The sequence below is a fragment of the Nerophis ophidion genome, linkage group LG02 (genome assembly GCF_033978795.1).
Source record: "Nerophis ophidion isolate RoL-2023_Sa linkage group LG02, RoL_Noph_v1.0, whole genome shotgun sequence".
Taxonomy (NCBI): Eukaryota; Metazoa; Chordata; class Actinopteri; order Syngnathiformes; family Syngnathidae; genus Nerophis; species Nerophis ophidion.
The window spans coordinates 83,892,457-83,916,456 of NC_084612.1; the positions used below are offsets into that span (position 1 = coordinate 83,892,457).

At 35.7% G+C, this 24,000-nt stretch overlaps 1 protein-coding gene across 5 annotated transcripts in view; it reads right to left on the reverse strand.

The window, feature by feature from the left end:
• phkb (phosphorylase kinase, beta) overlaps positions 1–24,000 on the reverse strand; it is a 274,364-nt gene that overhangs the window by 155,933 nt on the left and 94,431 nt on the right. For all 5 annotated transcript variants that reach the window (XM_061892491.1, XM_061892500.1, XM_061892487.1 and 2 more), the window contains 3 exons: positions 16,465–16,560; positions 5,574–5,771; positions 582–639 (listed from right to left, as the gene is read on the reverse strand). In XM_061892491.1, coding sequence (XP_061748475.1) covers positions 582–639; positions 5,574–5,771; positions 16,465–16,560 — 352 coding nt within the window. The remainder of the gene's footprint in view (positions 1–581; positions 640–5,573; positions 5,772–16,464; positions 16,561–24,000) is intronic.

Consider the following 24,000-nt stretch of genomic DNA (forward strand, 5'->3'; position numbering starts at 1 on the left):
ATCAGAGACACAAACTATTTATTTAATATAACGTCCTTTTTTGCTGCTTCACCACACCTCAATAAACACTGTCTGTAACACACACACACACACACACACACACACACATATATATATATATATATTACATTTATTGTACAATTAATTACAATAAAAGACGAAAACAAGGACTTCATGAAAAAAAATATGAACATGTTTAAATGCACTAAAATTATACAAATTAACTAAATGTATAATGTACATAATGACTCTTCTTTATTTTAACCATTTTTTTTTTGCTTTGGCAAAAAAAAAAGTTTATTTTTTCCCCATTGACATTTAATTATGATTTTTTTTTTTTTTTTTTAAATCAAAAAGTTATTGCTTTTTGCCATATTTTTGTATAGCAGCTGAGATATTGGCCGGTATTTCTTTTATCATTCTGTGTTTTCAGTCAGCTGCTAAAAGCCGAAACAATCCGGGGGGAAAAAAAAAAGGGATTATTTTCTTGGATGAAGCACAAACTGATATTTCTGAGTGAAAATCAGTGGAGTGAATCCCGGGGAAAATGTCATTCGAGCGGCGGCCGACGGAAGTCTTACCGTCAATCATCATGAAGATGAAAAATATGGGGAACTCGCACTCGATGCCGTCAAAAAGCTGTCGGGAGGCAACACACACAAAAAAAAAGAGCAGAAAGTTATTTTCTTCTCATCCCAGAGAGGCCAGAAGGTCGCTGGACTTGGAAACAAACACCAGGACGCAAACTTGTGTAAAAACAACAGGACTGCAGGGGGCCAAAGGAAGTTGTGAGTGCCAGCACGCTGATAAAGAAGGTGAGAAACAAACCTGTGGTGCGGGACCAAGGTGGAGTGTGCTTATGGCCGAGTGTTTAAAAAAAGTAAAGGTGCTATCAAACCTGTCATTCATCATGTTGAAGTATTCCACTTTGTTTTCTGCACGTCAAACAGGAACTAGTCCTTGAAATGTTTTTAATTGTCTTGTTGATTAATGCCTTTTAAACCCAATCACATAAGCCGACGCCCGCTAAAAATGTATTTTAATCGAAAAATATTAAAAAAAAAAATTTTGTTAGTTTTTTCCATTTTTTAACACAGTAAATTAGAGTTTGGTGAAGTTTGATGCTAACATACTAAAACATGTGGATACATTAGATGCATTAAAATGTGAAAATGTGTTAAAAAAAATGTTAAACCATTTTTTTATTGCTTTTTTCATCTTTTAACACAGTAAATAAGAGCTTGCTGAAGTTTGATGCTAACATACTAAAACATGTGGATACATTAGATGCATTAAAATGTGAAAATGTGTTAAAAAAAATGTTAAACCATTTTTTTATTGCTTTTTTCATCTTTTAACACAGTAAATAAGAGCTTGCTGAAGTTTGATGCTAACATACTAAAACATGTGGATACATTAGATGCATTAAAATGTGAAAATGTGTTAAAAAAAATGTCAACCATTTTTTTATTGTTTTTTTCATCTTTTAACACAGTAAATAAGAGCTTGCTGAAGTTTGATGCTAACATACTAAAACATGTGGATACATTAGATGCATTAAAATGTGAAAATGTGTTAAAAAAAATGTTAAACCATTTTTTTATTGCTTTTTTCATCTTTTAACACAGTAAATAAGAGCTTGCTGAAGTTGAATGCTAACATACTAAAACATGTGGATACATTAGATGCATTAAAATGTGAAAATGTGTTAAAAAAATTATTTAAAACCATTTTTTGATTGTTTTTTTCATCTTTTAACACAGTAAATAAGAGCTTACTGAAGTTTGATGCTAACATACTAAAACATGTGGATACATTAGATGCATTAAAATGTGAAAATGTGTTAAAAAAAATGTTAAACCATTTTTTTATTGCTTTTTTCATCTTTTAACACAGTAAATAAGAGCTTGCTGAAGTTTGATGCTAACATACTAAAACATGTGGATACATTAGATGCATTAAAATGTGAAAATGTGTTAAAAAAAATGTTAAACCATTTTTTTATTGCTTTTTTCATCTTTTAACACAGTAAATAAGAGCTTGCTGAAGTTTGATGCTAACATACTAAAACATGTGGATACATTAGATGCATTAAAATGTGAACATGTGTTAAAAAGATCATTTAAAAAACATTTTTTGATTGATTTTTCATCTTTTAACGGACTAAATAAGAGTTTGGTGAAGTTGAATGCTAACATACTATAAAATGTGGATACATTAGATGCATTAAAGTGTGTTAAAAAGATAATTTAAAAAACATTTTTTGTTTGTTTTTTCATCTTTTAACACAGTAAATAAGAGCTTGGTGAAGTTGAATGCTAACATACTAAAACATGTGGATACATTAGATGCATTAAAGTGTGAAAATGTGTTAAAAACATTTTTTTTTTTTTTTTTTTAATCTTTTAACGGACTAAATAAGAGTTTGGTGAAGTTGAATGCTAACATACTATAACATGTGGATACATTAGATGCCTTAAAATATGTTAAAAAGATCATTTAAAAACAATTTTTTTTTGTTTTTTCATCTTTTAACGCAGTAAATAAGAGTTTGGTGAAGTTGAATGCTAACATACTATAAAATGTGGATACATTAGATGCATTAAAGTGTGAAACTGTGTTAAAAAAATTTTTTTATCTTTTAACGGACTAAATAAGAGTTTGGTGAAGTTGAATGCTAACATACTATAACATGTGGATACATTAGATGCATTAAAATATGTTAAAAACATAATTTAAAAAACATTTTTTGTTTGTTTTTTCATCTTTTAACGCAGTAAATAAGAGCTTGGTCAAGTTGAATGCTAACATACTATAAAATGTGGATACATTAGATGCATTAAAGTGTGAAAATGTGTTAAAAAAATTATTTAAAACCATTTTTTGATTGTTTTTTTCATCTTTTAACGCAGTAGATAAGAGCTTGGTGAAGTTGAATGCTAACATACTATAAAATGTGGATACATTAGATGCATTAAAATGTGTTAAAAAGATAATTTAAAAAACATTTTTTGTTTGTTTTTTCATCTCTTAACGCAGTAAATAAGAGTTTGGTGAAGTTGAATGCTAACATACTATAACATGTGGATACATTAGATGCATTAAAATGTGTTAAAAAGATAATTTAAAAAAATGTTTTGTTTGTTTTTTCATCTTTTAATGCAGTAAATAAGAGCTTGCTGAAGTTTGATGCTAACATACTAAAACATGTGGATACATTAGATGCATTAAAATGTGAAAATGTGTTAAAAAGATCATTTAAAAAACATTTTTTGATTGTTTTTTCATCTTTTAACGCAGTAAATAAGAGCTTGGTGAAGTTGAATGCTAACATACTATAAAATGTGGATACATTAGATGCATTAAAGTGTGAAAATGTGTTAAAATTTTTTATTTAAAACCATTTTTTGATTGTTTTTTTCATCTTTTAACGGACTAAATAAGAGCTTGGTGAAGTTGAATGCTAACATACTATAACATGTGGATACATTAGATGCCTTAAAATGTGTTAAAAAGATAATTTAAAAAACATTTTTTGTTTGTTTTTTTATCTTTTAACGGACTAAATAAGAGTTTGGTGAAGTTGAATGCTAACATACTATAACATGTGGATACATTGGAAGCATTAAAATGCAATAATGTGTTAAAAAAAATTATTAAAAATGATTTTGTGTTAGTTTTTTTCATCTTTTAATGCAGTAAATAAGAGTTTGGTCAAGTTGAATGCTAACATACTATAACATGTGGATACATTATATGCATTAAAATGCAAAAATATGTTAAACGGGAACATTATCACAATTTCAGAAGGGTTAAAACCAATAAAAATCAGTTCCCAGTGGCTTATTTTATTTTTCGAATTTTTTTTCAAAATTTTACATCTCCCGGAATATCCCTAAAAAAAGCTTTAAAGTGCTTGATTTTCGCTATTTGCTTAAACCACTGTCCATTTCCCTGTGACGTCACATAGCGATTCCGATACAAACAATGGCGAATACCACAGCAAGATATAGCGACATTAGCTTGGATTCAGACTTGGATTTCAGCGGCTTAAGCGATTCAACAGATTACGCATGTATTGAAACAGATCGTTGGAGTATGGAAGAAGAAACTGAAGCTATTGAGCGAATAGCTATCGACGCTATTCGGCCATCTTTGCGTTAGCATCGCTGGTAAAATGTGCAGACCAACCGATCAGGACTTTTACATTGACACTGGATCAACTTAAATCCGTCGATTGGTAAGTGTTTGTTTCGCATTAAATGTGGGTGGAAGGAAACGCTGGATGTAAATATAGGTTTAAATGTACATACAGGTAGCCTAAATAGCATGTTAGCATCGATTAGCTGGCAGTCATGCCGCGACCAAATATGTCTGATTAGCACATAAGTCAATAACAACAACAACACTCACCTATGTGATTTCGTTAACTTTATCGTTGGGAATGCATCTGCTTTGAGTGTCGCAGGATATCCAGACATTCTTGCCATCTCTGTCGTAGCATCGCCGGTAAAAACCAAACGGGGGACTTTTGCATCTCTTGACACTGGAGCAACTTAAATCTGTCGATTGCTAAGTGTGTGTTTGGCTTTAAATGTGGGTGGAGGGAAAGGCTGGATGTAAACGTGAAAATGTGTTAACAAATATTTTAAAACAATTTAGCTAGTTTTTTTTCAGCTTTTTTTAAATTTAACGTCATTTTATGTATTTTTTTTGTCATGAAAAAGGTTTTTTTTTGTGTTGGTGCACTAATTGTAAGTGTATCTTGTGTTTTTTTATGTGGATTTAATAAAAAATAAAATAAAAATAAATAATAAGAATAATAATTAATTCTTCTGCGGCCCGGTACTAATCGAGTCGCGGCCCGGTGGTTGGGGACAACTGCGTTAGATGCATTAAAATGTGCTCCAAAAAATGCTATTTAGTGCGTTATGGATATGAAACGTGGTGGTAAAGTGTCTCGTGGCGTTCCTCAGGGTTCTGACCTAAGCCCCCTAATGGTTCTACCAAGTCCCCTAATGGTTCTACCAAGTCCCCTAATGGTTTTACCAAGCCCCCTAATGGTTCTACCAAGTCCCCTAATGGTTCTACCAAGTCCCCTAATGGTTCTACCAAGTCCCCTAATGGTTTTACCAAGCCCCCTAATGGTTCTACCAAGTCCCCTAATGGTTCTACCAAGTCCCCTAATGGTTCTACCAAGTCCCCTAATGGTTTTACCAAGCCCCTTAATGGTTCTACCAAGTCCCCTAATGGTTCTACCAAGTCCCCTAATGGTTCTACCAAGTCCCCTAATGGTTTTACCAAGCCCCCTAATGGTTCTACCAAGTCCCCTAATGGTTCTACCAAGTCCCCTAATGGTTCTACCAAGTCCCCTAATGGTTTTACCAAGCCCCCTAATGGTTCTACCAAGTCCCCTAATGGTTTTACCAAGCCCCCTAATGGTTCTACCAAGTCCCCTAATGGTTCTACCAAGTCCCCTAATGGTTCTACCAACATGGCCGACTTTACAGCAGCAATATGTCAGAGCAACTAAGAAATACAACATTTAAAAAAACACCTAAAAACGTTCCCACCTTCATTTCTGCGGGTTTGTAGTAGCGGCGCTCCTGGTCTTCGTTGGTGGTGCGGTACCCGTCGCGGATGAAGCGCTTGAAGCCGTACTTGCCCCGCAGCTTGCGGACGATCTTGTCCAGCGTCTGACTGCAGAGGGCGTCGTCGTCCACGGCGAAGGCCGGGTAGCTGATGGTCGGCAGCAAGGCGGCGTCTGTGTTCTACCGGTCCGACACAAACCAGGCGTTAGAGACTATCAGACCCTGCTCAGACAAAACCAAAAACCTGTGCACGCCTTGGTAGGTGGGAGGAAGCCGGAGAACCCAGAGGGAACCCACGCAGTCACGGGGAGAACATGCAAACTACACACGGAAAGACCCTCAGGACTTCCTCACTGTTCAATTTAGCTCAATGAGGAGAGAGGTATTGCGCTGTACACTTAGTTAGAGTTCCAACCTATACTCCAAGGTCCAGTCCCACGTGCTCCTCTATTTATTTGGGAGGTCCCTGGTTACATCACTGAGGCTGCTTCTGAAGGAAGGGGGGGGGGGGGGTAATAATTTCAGGTGCCCCAGTTAGACACAATATATGATTATTCATGAAATGGAAATGTGCTGACACTCGTGATATCGCCCCGTATCTTCTTTGTCTGCGTCACGCTACTCGATGTTCTGGACACCAACACTGATACGAGACGACTCGCAATCCAAGATTGCAAGTTGTCCCTTTTGCACGGATGGAAAAGTACAAGTTCAGCACAATTGATAATAACTATAGCAACGGCGTTTAAGAATAAGAGTTGTGCGATAACTTGCACATAATTATTCTAAAAGTGCTGGAGCCTATCTCGGCTGCATTTGGGCGGAAGGCGGGGTACACCCTGGACAAGTCGCCACCTCATCGCAGATAGACAGACAACATTCACTCACATTCACACCATTTAGTGTTGCCAATCAACCTATCCCCAGGTGCATGTCATGGAGGTGGGAGGGGACTATCCCCAGGTGCATGTCTTTGGAGGTGGGAGGGGCCTATCCCTAGGTGCATGTCTTTGGAGGTGGGAGGGGCCTATATCCAGGTGCATGTCTTTGGAGGTGGGAGGAGCCTATCCCCAGGTGCATGTCTATGGAGGTGGGAGGGGCCTATTCCCAGGTGCTTGTCTATGGAGGTGGGAGGGGCCTATCCCTAGGTGTATGTCTTTGGAGGTGGGAGGGGCCTATCCCCAGGTGCATGTCTTTGGAGGCGGGAGGGGCCTATCCCCAGGTGCATGTCTTTGGAGGTGGGAGGGGCCTATCTCCAGGTGCATGTGTTTGGAAGTGGGAGGGGCCTATCCCCAGGTGCATGTCTTTGGAGGTGGGAGGGGCCTATCCCCAGGTGCATGTTTTTGGAGGTGGGAGGGGCCTATCCCCAGGTGCATGTCTTTGGAGGTGGGAGGGGCCTACCCCCAGGTGCATGTCTTTGGAGGTGGGAGGGGCCTATCCCCAGGTGCATGTCTTTGGAGGTGGGAGGGGCCTATCCCCAGGTGCATTTCTTTGGAGGTGGGAGGGGCCTATCTCCAGGTGCATGTCTTTGGAGGTGGGAGGGGCCTATCTCCAGGTGCATTTCTTTGGAGGTGGGAGGGGCCTATCTCCAGGTGCATGTTTTTGGAGGTGGGAGGGGCCTATATCTAGGTGCATGTCTTTGGAGGTGAGAGGGGCCTATCTCCAGGTGCATGTCTTTGGAGGTGGGAGGGGCCTATCCCCAGGTGCATGTCTTTGGAGGTGGGAGGGGCCTATCCCCAGGTGCATGTCTTTGGAGGCGGGAGGGGCCTATCCCCAGGTGCATGTCTTTGGAGGTGGGAGGGGCCTATCTCCAGGTGCATGTCTTTGAAGGTGGGAGGGGCCTATCCCCAGGTGCATTTCTTTGGAGGTGGGAGGGGCCTTTCCCCAGGTGCATGTCTTTTGAGGTGGGAGGAAGCCGGAGTACCCAGAGGGAACCCACGCACTCACGGGGAGAACATGCAAACTCCACACAGAAAGATCCTGAGCCCGGGGATCGTACCCAAGACCTCCTCGCTGCGAAGCACATGCGCTAACCACTGTTTCCACCGTGCTGCGCCATTGACTATGTTTTAGCAACATTTTTATTTTAGTAAACTCGCGTCTAAACCACAATTTTAGTCAAAGTCCAACAACCTGTGCCTGGGTTTTGTCAAAAATAAGACACTTTTATGGCTTTTGTGCATTCTTGTAGTCCAATGGAGATGTCTTTAGCCGCCACACCTTCTCAAGAGTAGTGATGGACATTCATCCATCCATCCATTTTTTCTACCGCTTGTCCCATTTGACAGAGCGCTTTTATGAATAATCAATGAAAAACTCCACAAGAAAGTTAAGCATTTCTGCCAGATAATTGTCCAATAAGAGGGCATCCTGTGTTGAAGGCAGACTATCAGGGGAGTGGACGTCCATGTGAGGGACATGTTGTCATGGTGATGAGGAGGAACATTTGTTTGGGAAAATACTATCACTATTGTGATTAATCACCCTTTTGAATTTGGATCAATCGTGATTAATCACATTTTTGAATTTGGATCAATCATGATTAATCACATTTTTGAATTTGGATCAATCATGACTAATCAAACTAGAATTTGGATCAATCATGACTAATCACACTTTTGCTTTGGTATTATTCGTGATTAATCCCACTTTTGAATTTGGATCAATCATGACTAATCAAACTTGAATTTGGATCAATCATGACTAATCACACTTTTGCTTTGGAATTATTCGTGATTAATCACACTTTTGAATTTGGATCAATCATGACTAATCAAACTGTTGATTTTGGATCAATCATGATTAAACACACTTTTGCTTCGGTATTAATTGTGATTAATCACACTTTTGAATTTGGATCAACCATGACTAATCACACTTTTGCTTTGGTATTATTCGTGATTAATCCCACTTTTGCATTTGGATCAATCATGACTAATCAAACTTGAATTTGGATCAATCATGACTAATCACACTTTTGCTTTGGTATTATTCGTGATTATTCACACTTTTGAATTTGGATCAATCATGATTAATCACACTTGAATTTGGATCAATCATGACTAATCACACTTTTGCTTTGGTATTATTCGTGATTAATCACACTTTTGAATTTGGATCAATCATGACTAATCAAACTGTTGATTTTGGATCAATCATGATTAAACACACTTGGATTTGGATCAATCATGATTAATCACACTTTTGCTTCGGTATTAATTGTGATTAATCACACTTTTGAATTTGGATCAACCATGACTAATCAAACTATTGAATTTGGATTAATCATGATTAATCACACTTGAATTTGGAGCAATCGTGACTAATCGCACTTTTGAATTTGGATCAATTGTGATTAATCACATTTTTGAATTTGGATCAATTGTGATTAATCACACTTTTAAATGTGGATCAATTGTGATAAATCACAATTTTGAATTTAAATGAATCATGATTAATCACTTTTTTAAATTTGGATCAAACATGATTAATCACACTTTTAAATTTGGATCAATCGTGACCAGTCACACTTTTGAATCAAGATAAATCATGATTAATCAAACTTTTGAATTTGGATCAATCATTACTAATCACACTTTTAATTTGGATCAATCATGATTAATCACGTTTGAATGTTGAGTCTTTAAGATTGTTTAAACTTTTGAATTCGGATCAATCGTGATTAATCACTCTTTTAAATTTGGATCAATCATGACTAATCTTATTTTTGAATTTGGATCAATCGTAATTGATCACACTTTTAAATTTGGATCAGTTATGATTAATCACACTTAAATTTGGATCAATCGTGATTAATCACACTTTTAAAAATAGATCAATCATGACTAATAACACTTTTGAAATTGGATAAATTGGGATTAATCCCACTTTTAAATGTGGATCAATCATGACTAATCACACTTTTGATTTGGTATTTATCTTGATTAATCACACTTTCAAAGAAAGATCAATCATGACTAATCACTCTTTTTAAAATTGATCAATCGTGATCAATCATACTTTCAATTTGGATCAACCGTGACTAATCACACATCGGAATTTGATTAATCATGATTAATCACACTTTTGAATTTGGATCAATCGTGACTGATCACACTTTTGAATTTGGATTAATTGTGATTAATCACACTTTTAAATGTCGATCAATTGTTATAAATCACATTTTTGAATTGAAATGAATCATGATTAATCACTTTTTAAAATTTGGATCAATCAAGATTAATCACACTTTTGAATTTGGATCAATTGTGATGAATTGAACTTTTGAATTTGGATCAATCATTACTAATCACACTTTTAATTAGGATCAATCATGATTAATCACGTTTGAATTTTGATTCATCAAGATTATTTAAACGTTTGAATCCGGATCAATCGTGATTAATCACACTTTTAAATTTGGATCAATCATGACTAATCACACTTTTGAATTTGGATTAATTAGAAATAATCACATTTTTTAATTTAGATCAATCGTAATTGATCACACTTTTAAATTTGGATCAGTTATGATTAATCACACTTAAATTTGGATCAATCGTGATTAATCACACTTTTAAAAATAGATCAATCATGACTAATCACACTTTTGAAATTGGATAAATTGGGATCAATCCCACTTTTAAATTTGGATCAATCATGACTAATCACACTTTTGATTTGGTATTAATCTTGATTAATCACACTTTCAAAGATAGATCAATCATGACTAATCACTCTTTTTAAAATTGATCAATCGTGATCAATCATACTTTCAATTTGGATCAACCGTGACTAATCACACATCGGAATTTGATTAATCATGATTAATCACACTTTTGAATTTGGATCAATCTTGACTAATCACACTTGAATTTGGATCAATCGTGACTGATCACACTTTTGAATTTGGATTAATTGTGATTAATCACACTTTTAAATGACGAACAATTGTTATAAATCACATTTTTGAATTGAAATGAATCATGATTAATCACTTTTTAAAATTTGGATCAATCAAGATTAATCACACTTTTGAATTTGGATCAATTGTGATGAATCACATTTTTGAATTTGAATCAATCATGACCAATCACACGTTTGAATTTAGCTAAATCATGATTAATCAAACTTTTGAATTTGGATCAATCATTACTAATCACACTTTTAATTAGGATCAATCATGATTAATCACGTTTGAATTTTGATTCATCAAGATTATTTAAACTTTTGAATCCGGATCAATCGTGATTAATCACACTTTTAAATTTGGATCAATCATGACTAATCACACTTTTGAATTTGGATTAATTATAATTAATCACATTTTTGAATTTGGATCAATCGTAATTGAGCACACTTTTAAATTTGGATCAATTATGAGTAATCACACTTAAATTTGGATCATTCGTGAAAAATCACACTGTTAAAAATAGATCAATCATAACTAATCACACTTTTGAATTTGGATAAATTGGGATTAATCACACTTTTAAATTTGGATCAATCATGACTAATCACACTTTTGATTTGATATTAATCTTGATTAATCACACTTTTAAAAATAGATCAATCATGACTAATCACACTTTTGAAAATGGATCAATCGTGATTAATCACACTTTTGAATTTGGATCAATCATGACTAATCACACATTGGAATTTTGATAAATCATGATTAATCACACTTTTGATTTGGTATTAATCTTGATTAATCACACTTTTAAAAATAGATCAATCATGACTAATCACTCTTGTGAAAATGGATCAATCGTGACTAATCACACTTTGAATTTGGATCAATCATGACTAATCACACATTGGAATTTGGATTAATAATGATTAATCACACTTTTTATTTGGTATTAATCTTGATTAATCACACTTTTGAAAATAGATCAATCATGACTAATCACACTTGAAAATGGATCAATCGCGATTGATCACACTTTTAAAAATAGATCAATCATGACTAATCACACTTTTGAATTTGGATACATCGGGATTGATCGCACTTTTAAATTTGGATCAATCATGACTAATCACACTTTTGATTTGGTATTAATCTTGATTAATCACACTTTTGAAAATAGATCAATCATGACTAATCACACTTGAAAATGGATCAATCGGGATTAATCACACTTTTAAAAATAGATCAATCATGACTAATCACACTTTTGAATTTGGATGAATCGGGAATAATCACACTTTTAAATTTGGATCAATCATGACTAATAACACTTTTGATTTGGTATTAATCTTGATTAATCACACTTTTAAAAATAGATCAATCATGACTAATCACACTTTTGAAAATGGATCAATCGTGATTAATCACAATTTTGAATTTGGATCAATCATGACTAATCACACATTGGAATTTTGATTAATCATGATTAATCACACTTTTGATTTGGTATTAATCTTGATTAATCACACTTTTAAAAATAGATCAATCATGACTAATCACTCTTGTGAAAATGGATCAATCGTGACTAATCACACTTTGAATTTGGATCAATCATGACTAATCACACATTGGAATTTTGATTAATCATGATTAATCACACTTTTTATTTGGTATTAATCTTGATTAATCACACTTTTGAAAATAGATCAATCATGACTAATCACACTTGAAAATGGATCAATCGCGATTGATCACACTTTTAAAAATAGATCAATCATGACTAATCACACTTTTGAATTTGGATAAATCGGGATTGATCGCACTTTTAAATTTGGATCAATCATGACTAATCACACTTTTGATTTGGTATTAATCTTGATTAATCACACTTTTGAAAATAGATCAATCATGACTAATCACACTTGAAAATGGATCAATCGCGATTAATCACACTTTTAAAAATAGATCAATCATGACTAATCACACTTTTGAATTTGGATAAATCGGGAATAATCACACTTTTAAATTTGGATCAATCATGACTAATAACACTTTTGATTTGGTATTAATCTTGATTAATCACACTTTTAAAAATAGATCAATCATGACTAATCATTCTTTTGAAAATGGATCAATCGTGATTAATCACACTTTGAATTTGGATCAATATTGACTAATCACAATTTTGAATTTGGATCAATCGTGACTAATCAAATTTTTGGAATGTTAAATTAATCACAGGTTAGTACTCGCCTGCGTGGTTTAAATCAACTTAAAAAAAGAGCCCAACATTTGGGCGATTGGATGCCGAAAGGGACAAGCGGTAGAAAATGGATGGACGGATGCAGGTCGAGCCAAGATGACCGCCTCTCTTTCCTACAACACGTCAACAAGTGCTCACGTGCAAGTGGAAGAGCGGCCATGGAATTTGTCCCAAATTAAAATATTGAACAGCGATGGTCAGTCACAGGTGAGGAGGTGCTGGTGTCAGGATTGATGTTTTACTTGTTGACACTCATCTCCTCCTACTCCAATGGCCTCATTATCCTCCTCCGCCTCCATCTCCGCCTACTGAAGGCGGAGTTACGGACGCCCGCTGACATCTGGCCGTGCGTCTGATGCCTGCAATTAACCTTTTACAGTCCTTGGCAGGCGTCTATCGCAGTCCGATTGGCGGCCAGGAGGAGGATTAAGATGGCAGCTTACTCCAGACGGCAGGAAGGGGAATAAATAGGTCCGCTGGTCTCGGAGGAAACACCGGAGATTGAAGCCAATTGACAGACGCTTGGTGCTAACAGCCGTGCCAGCAACTTGAGAGTTGCAGGTTCGATTCCCGCTTGTGCCATCCTAGTTACTGCCGTTGTGTCCTTGGGCAAGACACTTTACCCACCTGCTCCCGGTGCCACCCACACTGCTTTAAATGTAACTTAGATATTGGGTGTCACTATGTAAAAGCGCTTTGAGTCACTTGAGAAAAGCGCTATATAAATATAATTGACTAATGTTTAGCAGCTTTGCAGCTGCAGGCCACCCACACACTGCTCTCCCTCTACGTTACTGGAATACACCTTCTTCATGTCGCTCTTGGGTGGCAAATAGCTTTTTAGCAAAGAAAATTGCAAATAAAGAAATATTTGAAATCAAAAGAATATTTTAGAACAAAAAAAAAAGATTTCTCTCATTTTTAGTCACAAATTATTTTTGGGGTTGAACGTCTTTATTTTGTTCGCAAATAGTTTAAATTTTTTTGTTTGACTTCTTCCTAATGAAAGTGCAAGTATAGCAGTGAAGTGAAGTGATTTATATAGCGCTTTTCTCTAGTGACTCAAAGCGCTTTTACATAGTGAAAGCCAATATCTAAGTTACATTTAAAGCAGTGTGGGTGGCACTGGGAGCAGGTGGGTAAAGTGTCTTGCCCATGGACACAACGGCAGTGACTAGGTTGGCGGGGATCGAACCTGCAACCCTCAAGTTGCTGGCACGGCCACTCTACCAACCGAGCTAAACCGCCAAAAGCTTTTAATAATTGTAAAGGACAATGTTTGATGAACTGATTGCAATAATGTAAATTTGTTTGAACAAAAATGGGAATAGGTAAGTATAGGACTGTTTTGACACTTTTAAAGGGCTCCTATTATGCAAAATAGGGACAGAACAACACATCCCACTTAAAATGATGACAGAGGTCTGTAATTTTCATCATAGGTACACTTCAACTGTGAGAGACGGAATGTGGAAAAAAAATCCAGGAATTCCCATTGTAGGAATTTTAAAGAATTTATTAGTAAATTATGGTGGAAAATAAGTATTTATATGTATATATATATATATACATATGCACACACACATATACATCGGGCACCACGGCGGTACAAGGGTGAGTGCATTTGCCTCACAATACGAAGGTCCGAGTAGTCCTGAGTTCAATCCCACAACCTACCCATCTCAGGAGGGTGGACACTCTAACCACTAGGCCACTATTTATATATATATATATATATATACATATATATATATGTACATATGGCCATATGTACATATGTACATATATATATATATATATATATATATATATATATATATATGTATATATATATGTACATATGTACACATATATATATATATATATATATATATATATATATATATATATATATACATATATATATATATATATATACATATACACACACACACAAACACACACACACACACACAGGACTGTCTCAGAAAATTAGAATATTGTGATAAAGTCCTTTATTTTCTGTAATGCAACTACAAACATGAACATGTCATACATTCTGGATTCATTACATATCATGTTTTGCACTCCGCCTCTTCATCTTTTTCGTATTGTAGGTTAAATAATCCCACACAGCTGACATTTTTACCGTAACTTTTAATTCACATGGCCGTCTTAGAACACAGACATGTGAATGTGTTGAAGGTGTGCTGGAAAATGTGGAACGGAGCGTAGGGAGCAGCAGAAAGTGGAATGTATTATTTTGGTGCGTTGGAAAACACGGACATACATATATATATATATATATATATATATATATATATATATATATATATATATATATATATATATATATATATATATATATAAATGTGGGTGTGGGAAAAATCACAAGACTATTTTGTCTCTACAGAACTGTTTCATGAGGGGTTCCCTCAATCATCAGGAGCTCTATGGAGATGATGATTTCATTTCCCAGCATGATCTGGCACCTGTCCACAGTGCCAAAACCAGCAGTAACTGGTGTACTGACCATGGCATTACTGTCCTCCATTGGCCTGCCAACTCCCCTGACCTGAACCTCATAGAGACTTTGTGGGGTATTGTGAAGAAGAAGCTGAAAGACACCAGACCCAATAATGCAAATGAGATAAAGGCCGCTATTGAAGCATCCTGGGCATCCATAACACCTCAGCAATGCCACAGGTCGATTGCCTCCATGCCACGCCGCATTGATGCAGTAATCCGTGCAAAAGGATTCCCAACCAAGTACTGAGTGCATTAATTGACATTTTCAAAATGTTTTATTTTGCTTTGCTGTTATAAATCTTTTTTTTTTTACTTGGTCTGAGGAAATATTCTAATTTTTTGAGATAGGATTTTTGACTTTTCTTAAGCTGTATGCCATAATCAGCAATATTAAAATGATAAAAGGCTTGCAATATTTCAGTTGATGTGTAATGAATCCAGAATGTATGACATTTTCATGTTTTTAGTTGCATTACAGAAAATAAAGGACTTTAATCACAATATTCAAATTTTCTGAGACAGTCCTGAATATATATATATATATATATATATATATATATATATATATATATATATATATATATATATATATATATATATATATATATATATATATATATATATATATATATATATATATATATATATATATATATATATATATATATATGTCCGTGATTTCAAACGCACCAAAATAATACATTCCACTTTCTGCTGCTCGCTACGCTCCGTTCCGCATTTTCCAGCACACCTTCAACACATTCACATGTCTGTGTTCTAAGACGGCCATGTGAATTAATTAAAAGTTACGGTAAAAATGTCAGCTGTGTGGGATTATTTAACCTAAAATACGAAAAAGATGAAGAGGTGGAGTGCAAAACATGATGTGTAATGAATCCAGAATGTATGACATTTCCATGTTTTTAGTTGCATTACAGAAAATAAAGGACTTAATCACAATATTCTAATTGTCTGAGACAGTCCTGTATATTATATATATATTTATATCGATTACGTGTCTATTGATATTGATTGTTTTATCGCCCGGCCCGACCTTCAGTGCTCTTAAAACACTTCACACGCTTTAAAAGCGACAATGTGGGGAGACGGCCCCAAACACACATTCATTGACACTTTTATCGAGGTGTAATCGGACAATCGGCCTCACAAGAGTGGGCGGCCGGACTCACGTGGGAGCGAGACTCTCGGGGCAGCAGGGAGCAAAGGGTTTGTCGGTTCCTGTTGTGGGCGTCCAGGTCCACGAAGATCACCGACCACGAGCAGCCCTGCACGCGCACACGCACACACACACACACACACACACACACACACACACACACACACACACACACACACACACACACACACACACACACACACACACACACACACACACAATGTGAGTGTTTAAAGCTCCGCCTACACAACATGCCCACAGCTCTGAACAAGGCATTTGACATTAAAAAGTGCATTAAAAACACACACACACACACACGCACACACACACACACACACACACACACACACACACACACACACACACACACACACACACACACACACACACACACACACATTGAAGTAGAGTGTGGGAGTCAAGAGTCCTCACTTCGCCTGCATAACAGCAAATGTCGGACACTGGCGGCGTCACTTAAACGCCTCGCCGCTGTCGATGTTTCCACTGGCCGCTGTTGCTCTCCCACGTAACTCGGCTAGTTTCTCTCCCCGCACCTGCTAAGCACTTTCTGCCGTAACTTCCATCCATTATGGATGATTATTGCCCTTTTACCCACTCCCACCGACTCCAAAACACATCCGAGCGGGGGCTTTTAGTCAAATCAGCAGCTTTCCCCTCGCACTATGCAAAGTGCCTCGGATTGTGGGGTCAGCGTTAGTCCGTAAAAAAAAAAAAAAAAAGTTCAATGTTTGGTCTTCAAATCACCGTAAATTCCCAGCTAGAACTTTGTACCAACGCTTTGACTTTTGCGGCCTATAAAACGTTATTATTTTTCTTCGCCGGCGGCCGCAATGCAACATTTTTCCAAAAAAAAAAACAAGTAAATACACTGAAAAGGTGCGTTACTGTTTTGGACCTTGTAGAATAGAATAGTAAAGATAAAAATAGAATAGAAAGTACTTTATTGATCCCTGGGGGAAATTCCGCACCACTGTTTGCTCACAATAGACAATAAATACAATACAACATAAATACAGTCTATTATACAGCATTATTCACATGTGAATACTATAACTACAGTCTATTATACAGCATTATTCACATGTGAATAATATAAATACAGTCTATTATACAGCATTATTCACATGTGAATAATATAAATACAGTCTATTATACAGCATTATTCACATGTGAATAATATAAATACAGTCTATTATACAGCATTATTCACATGTGAATGATATAAATACAGTCTATTATACAGCATTATTCACATGTGAATAATATAAAAACAGCCTAGTATACAGCATTATTCTCATGTGAATAATATGGATACCGTCCATTATGCAGCATTATCCACATGTGAATAATATAAAAACTGTCTATTGTACAGCATTATTCACATGTGAATAATATAAATACAGTCTATTATACAGCATTATTCACATGTGAATAATATAAAAAACAGTTTATTATACAGCATTATTCACATGTGAATAATATAAAAACTGTCTATTGTACAGCATTAGTCACATGTGAATAATATAAAAACAGCCTAGTATACAGCATTATTCACATGTGAATAATATAAATACAGTCTATTATACAGCATTATTCACATGTGAATGATATAAATACAGTCTATTATACAGCATTATTCACATGTGAATAATATAAAAACAGCCTAGTATACAGCATTATTCTCATGTGAATAATATGGATACCGTCCATTATGCAGCATTATCCACATGTGAATAATATAAAAACTGTCTATTGTACAGCATTATTCACATGTGAATAATATAAATACAGTCTATTATACAGCATTATTCACATGTGAATAATATAAAAAACAGTTTATTATACAGCATTATTCACATGTGAATAATATAAATACAGTCTATTATACAGCATTATTCAAATGTGAATAATATAAAAAACAGTTTATTATACAGCATTATTCACATGTGAATAATATAAATACAGTCTATTATACAGCATTATTCACATGTGAATAATATAAATACAGTCTATTATACAGCATTATTCACATGTGAATAATATAAAAAACAGTTTATTATACAGCATTATTCACATGTGAATAATATAAATACAGTCTATTATACAGCATTATTCAAATGTGAATAATATAAAAAACAGTTTATTATACAGCATTATTCACATGTGAATAATATAAATACAGTCTATTATACAGCATTATTCACATGTGAATAATATAAATACAGTCTATTATACAGCATTATTCAAATGTGAATAATATAAAAAACAGTTTATTATACAGCATTATTCACATGTGAATGATATAAAAACAGTTTATTATAAAGCATTATTCACATGTGAATAATATAAATACAGTCTATTATACAGCATTATTCACATGTGAATAATATAAAAAACAGTTTATTATACAGCATTATTCACATGTGAATAATATAAATACAGTCTTTTATACAGCATTATTCAAATGTGAATAATATAAAAAACAGTTTATTATACAGCATTATTCACATGTGAATAATATAAATACAGTCTATTATACAGCATTATTCACATGTGAATAATGTAAATACAGTCTATTATACAGCATTATTCACATGTGAATGATATAAATACAGTCTATTATACAGCATTATTCACATGTGAATAATATAAATACAGTCTATTATACAGCATTATTCACATGTGAATGATATAAATACAGTCTATTATACAGCATTATTCACATGTGAATAATATAAAAACAGCCTAGTATACAGCATTATTCTCATGTGAATAATATGGATACCGTCCATTATGCAGCATTATCCACATGTGAATAATATAAAAACAGTCTATTGTACAGCATTATTCACATGTGAATAATATAAATACAGTCTATTATACAGCATTATTCACATGTGAATAATATAAAAAACAGTTTATTATACAGCATTATTCACATGTGAATAATATAAATACAGTCTTTTATACAGCATTATTCAAATGTGAATAATATAAAAAACAGTTTATTATACAGCATTATTCACATGTGAATAATATAAATACAGTCTATTATACAGCATTATTCACATGTGAATAATGTAAATACAGTCTATTATACAGCATTATTCACATGTGAATGATATAAATACAGTCTATTATACAGCATTATTCACATGTGAATAATATAAATACAGTCTATTATACAGCATTATTCACATGTGAATGATATAAATACAGTCTATTATACAGCATTATTCACATGTGAATAATATAAAAACAGCCTAGTATACAGCATTATTCTCATGTGAATAATATGGATACCGTCCATTATGCAGCATTATCCACATGTGAATAATATAAAAACTGTCTATTGTACAGCATTATTCACATGTGAATAATATAACTACAGTCTATTATACAGCATTATTCACATGTGAATGATATAAAAACAGTTTATTATACAGCATTATTCACATGTGAATAATATAAATACAGTCTATTATACAGCATTATTCACATGTGAATAATATAAATACAGTCTATTATACAGCATTATTCACATGTGAATGATATAAATACAGTCTATTATACAGCATTATTCACATGTGAATAATATAAAAACAGCCTAGTATACAGCATTATTCTCATGTGAATAATATGGATACCGTCCATTATGCAGCATTATCCACATGTGAATAATATAAAAACTGTCTATTGTACAGCATTATTCACATGTGAATAATATAACTACAGTCTATTATACAGCATTATTCACATGTGAATGATATAAAAACAGTTTATTATACAGCATTATTCACATGTGAATAATATAAATACAGTCTATTATACAGCATTAGTCACATGTGAATAATATAAATACAGTCTCTTATACAGCATTATTCACATGTGAATGATATAAATACAGTCTATTATACAGCATTATTCACATGTGAATAATATAAAAACAGCCTAGTATACAGCATTATTCTCATGTGAATAATATGGATACCGTCCATTATGCAGCATTATCCACATGTGAATAATATAAAAACTGTCTATTGTACAGCATTATTCACATGTGAATAATATAACTACAGTCTATTATACAGCATTATTCACATGTGAATGATATAAAAACAGTTTATTATACAGCATTATTCACATGTGAATAATATAAATACAGTCTATTATACAGCATTATTCACATGTGAATAATATAAATACAGTCTATTATACAGCATTAGTCACATGTGAATAATATAAATACAGTCTCTTATACAGCATTATTCACATGTGAATAATATAACTACAGTCTATTATACAGCATTATTCACATGTGAATGATATAAATACAGTCTATTATACAAGATTATTCACATGTGAATAATATAAATACAGTCTATTATACAAGATTATTCACATGTGAATAATATAAATACAGTCTCTTATACAGCATTATTCACATGTGAATAATATAAATACAGTCTCTTATACAGCATTATTCACATGTGAATAATATAAATACAGTCTATTATACAGCATTATTCACATGTGAATAATATAAATACAGTCTTTTATACAGGATTATTCACATGTGAATAATTTAAATACAGTCTATTAAACAGCATTAGTCACATGTGAATAATATACATATATTATTCAAATATTCTACATTTAAGTACAAGGAACAAATGCATTATACAATATTTTGTTCTTTTAACATGAAGTACAAGTGGCCGTTTCATCTTCTAGCCGTCCATAGTGTTTTTACTCACGCGGATTCTTCCTTCCTCAATCCAAGCCACGTTTGTAAGTTTTACAATATAACTAAAACAATTCTTACGTACTAAAATGTCAAATATGTGATGTTTGTAGGAGTGTTTGCCACGTTTGTAAGATTTACAATATAACTAAAACGATTCTTACTTACTAAACCGTCTCACGTGTGATGTCGGTAGGAGTGTTTTCATGCATATTTGTAATGAAGCTAGTGTCATTAGCATTAGCTAATATGCTAACACGAGTTTCTGTGTTAGCAATATTAACTTACAATGGCATTCTTTTTGTATTGTTCCAGTTGTGTAAATCCACCAAAACGTCAGCGTTTTCTCTGAGTTATTGCGTCTGTTTGGCTGATTGGCGGGACTCCTTTGAACTCATGGAGGATCATGTGCCTCTCAGCTCTTTCCATCGAGGACGTGGAAGACATCTACCTATTTGGAGCCGTGATCACGGGGCATTGCTCGGGTGTATCGACAAATTCGGAAGACGATGGCAGCCACTCAAGGGGCCCGACGTCCTGTTCAACGCAATGGAAGGATCGGGTCGGGCTGTGGGAACACAGACTTGTGCGATTTCTGAGTTGAATCGCAAAATGGATCTCATCTTGGGAAAGTTTGCAGAGAAGGAATAATTAATTGGAACTAAAAGAGGTCCAGCATTGGACAAGCAGAGAAGACAAGTCAATAGTTTGTCTTCTCGAAGGAAAACAACTTTTTATCTACGATTTGGACTCCCTGAATGGCCTTGGCATGGAGCAGGCTGTTCTGAAGAAAATCTCCCGAAGACTCCTCAAAGATAGACGCTTTTGACCTCCCTTTTTTTTCAACAACATCTGTAGCCGAACTTTATCGGCCTCAGCCATACAAAAACACTTCACCTCTCCCGAGTTAATTGGGCATATACGCACATGACACCGACCCTTAAATCAACACCCTCACCAACGCTTATTTCCTCTGGGGTTGTGAAATGGCCGAGCGGCGTTACAGATCGAACCCACCCCTCCCTCTGTTGCAAGTTGGTGTGATATATGTATGTTTAATGTGTGCAATGCTATGTGAGGTTTTTTCCTTGGACTCAGACTAGACCTCTGCTGAGGGTCTAGCCTTGGACTGATATTTCTTTTACTCCCCTTTCCTAATGTCACCCTTTTCTTATCTTTTTAAGGAGCGCTGTAACCGGCTGATCCGTCGGCGGTCTCGTGTGTCCGCTCTTAGCGGGACTGTGCCGAAAATGTAATTTCAGTTCTGATGTGTCTTGTACATGTTGGAACGGATTCTGATTCTGATCCTGAGTAGTAGTAGTATAAACAAAGTAAAATCCAAGTGACTTCAGAAGTCGTTAAAGCTGTGTGGACGTAACGGCGATGCGCTTTGACCCAGATCAATTTTATCTGCCGTGAGGCTCCCTGGCATGATGGGAAAATCCAAGCCGACGCGGCGCATTCATTGACGGGGCACAAAGGCGGGAAAGCCAGACGATAGCTGTGAGGGTCAGCTGGGAAATCAGGAGTGACGGAGACGATTCGCAAGTCTGGAAGCAGGCGCTTCTTCTCCGTCTGCTTTGATGGCGGACACAGAGTCCGCCTCCGTTAACGACTTCGTTCGTCGCGGCCGCGACCAAACATCGATGCTTCCGGGCTGCCGATCAAACACGGGACTAAATCGTAACACAAAATAAACCACAGGGTTCCCTGTCAGTTTATCAGAGTTTCATCCATCCATCCATCTTCTACAGCCTAAGCAGGGAAGCCCAGACTTCCCTCTCCCCAGCCACTTTGTCCAGCTCTTCCTGGGGGATCCCGAGGCGTTCCCAGGCCAGCCGGGAGACATAGTCTTCCCAACGTGTCCTGGGTCTTCCCCGTGGCCTCCTACCGGTTGGACGTGCTCTAGGGAGGCGTTCGGGTGGCATCCTGACCAGATGCCCGAACCACCTCATCTGGCTCCTCTCGATGTGAAGGAGCAGCGGCTTTACTTTGAGTTCCTCCCGGATGGTAGAGCTTCTCACCCTATCTCTAAGGGAGAGACCCAAACTCATTTGGGCCGCTTGTACCAGTGATCTTGTCCTTTCGGCCATGACCCAAAGCTCATGACCATAGGTGAGGATGGGAACGTAGATCGACCGGTAAATTGAGAGCTTTGCCTTCCGGCTCAGCTCCTTCTTCACCACAACGGATCGGTACAACGTCCGCATTACTGAAGACACCGCCTGTCGATCTCACGATCCACTCTTCCCCCACTCGTGAACAAGACTCCTAGGTACTTGAACTCCTCCACTTGGGGCAGGGGTCTCCTCCCCAACCCGGAGATGGCATTCCACCCTTTTCCGGGCGAGAACCATGGACTCGTCAGACAAAGAGCAGCTCGAAGACCTCTATGAAGAAGACAAAACATGGACTCCAATGGGCTCACCACCCATAGAGGTCGGGTGCTATGTGAGCTGGGCGGCAGCCGAAGGCAGGCCACTTGGCGGTCCGATCCTCGGCTACAGAAGCTATCAGAGTTTCAGCAATCTGCAAATCTGACTTCGAATTTCCTGGAAATGTGGAGATGTCAGAGGTATTTGTTGATGAACCCCAAAATGCAGAGATGGAGGCAGGCGTGGTATATGAAAACCTGATTGAATTAAAACTACACAAGAACAAACAAGAAGCACGCACGTGGGCGGAATGACAAACTAAGAGAGCTAGCACTAGGAGCTAGAAAAACAAAAAGGAACTTTAGCATGGAAGCTAGAGGATAACAAACAGAAAAACTGGAAATAGCTA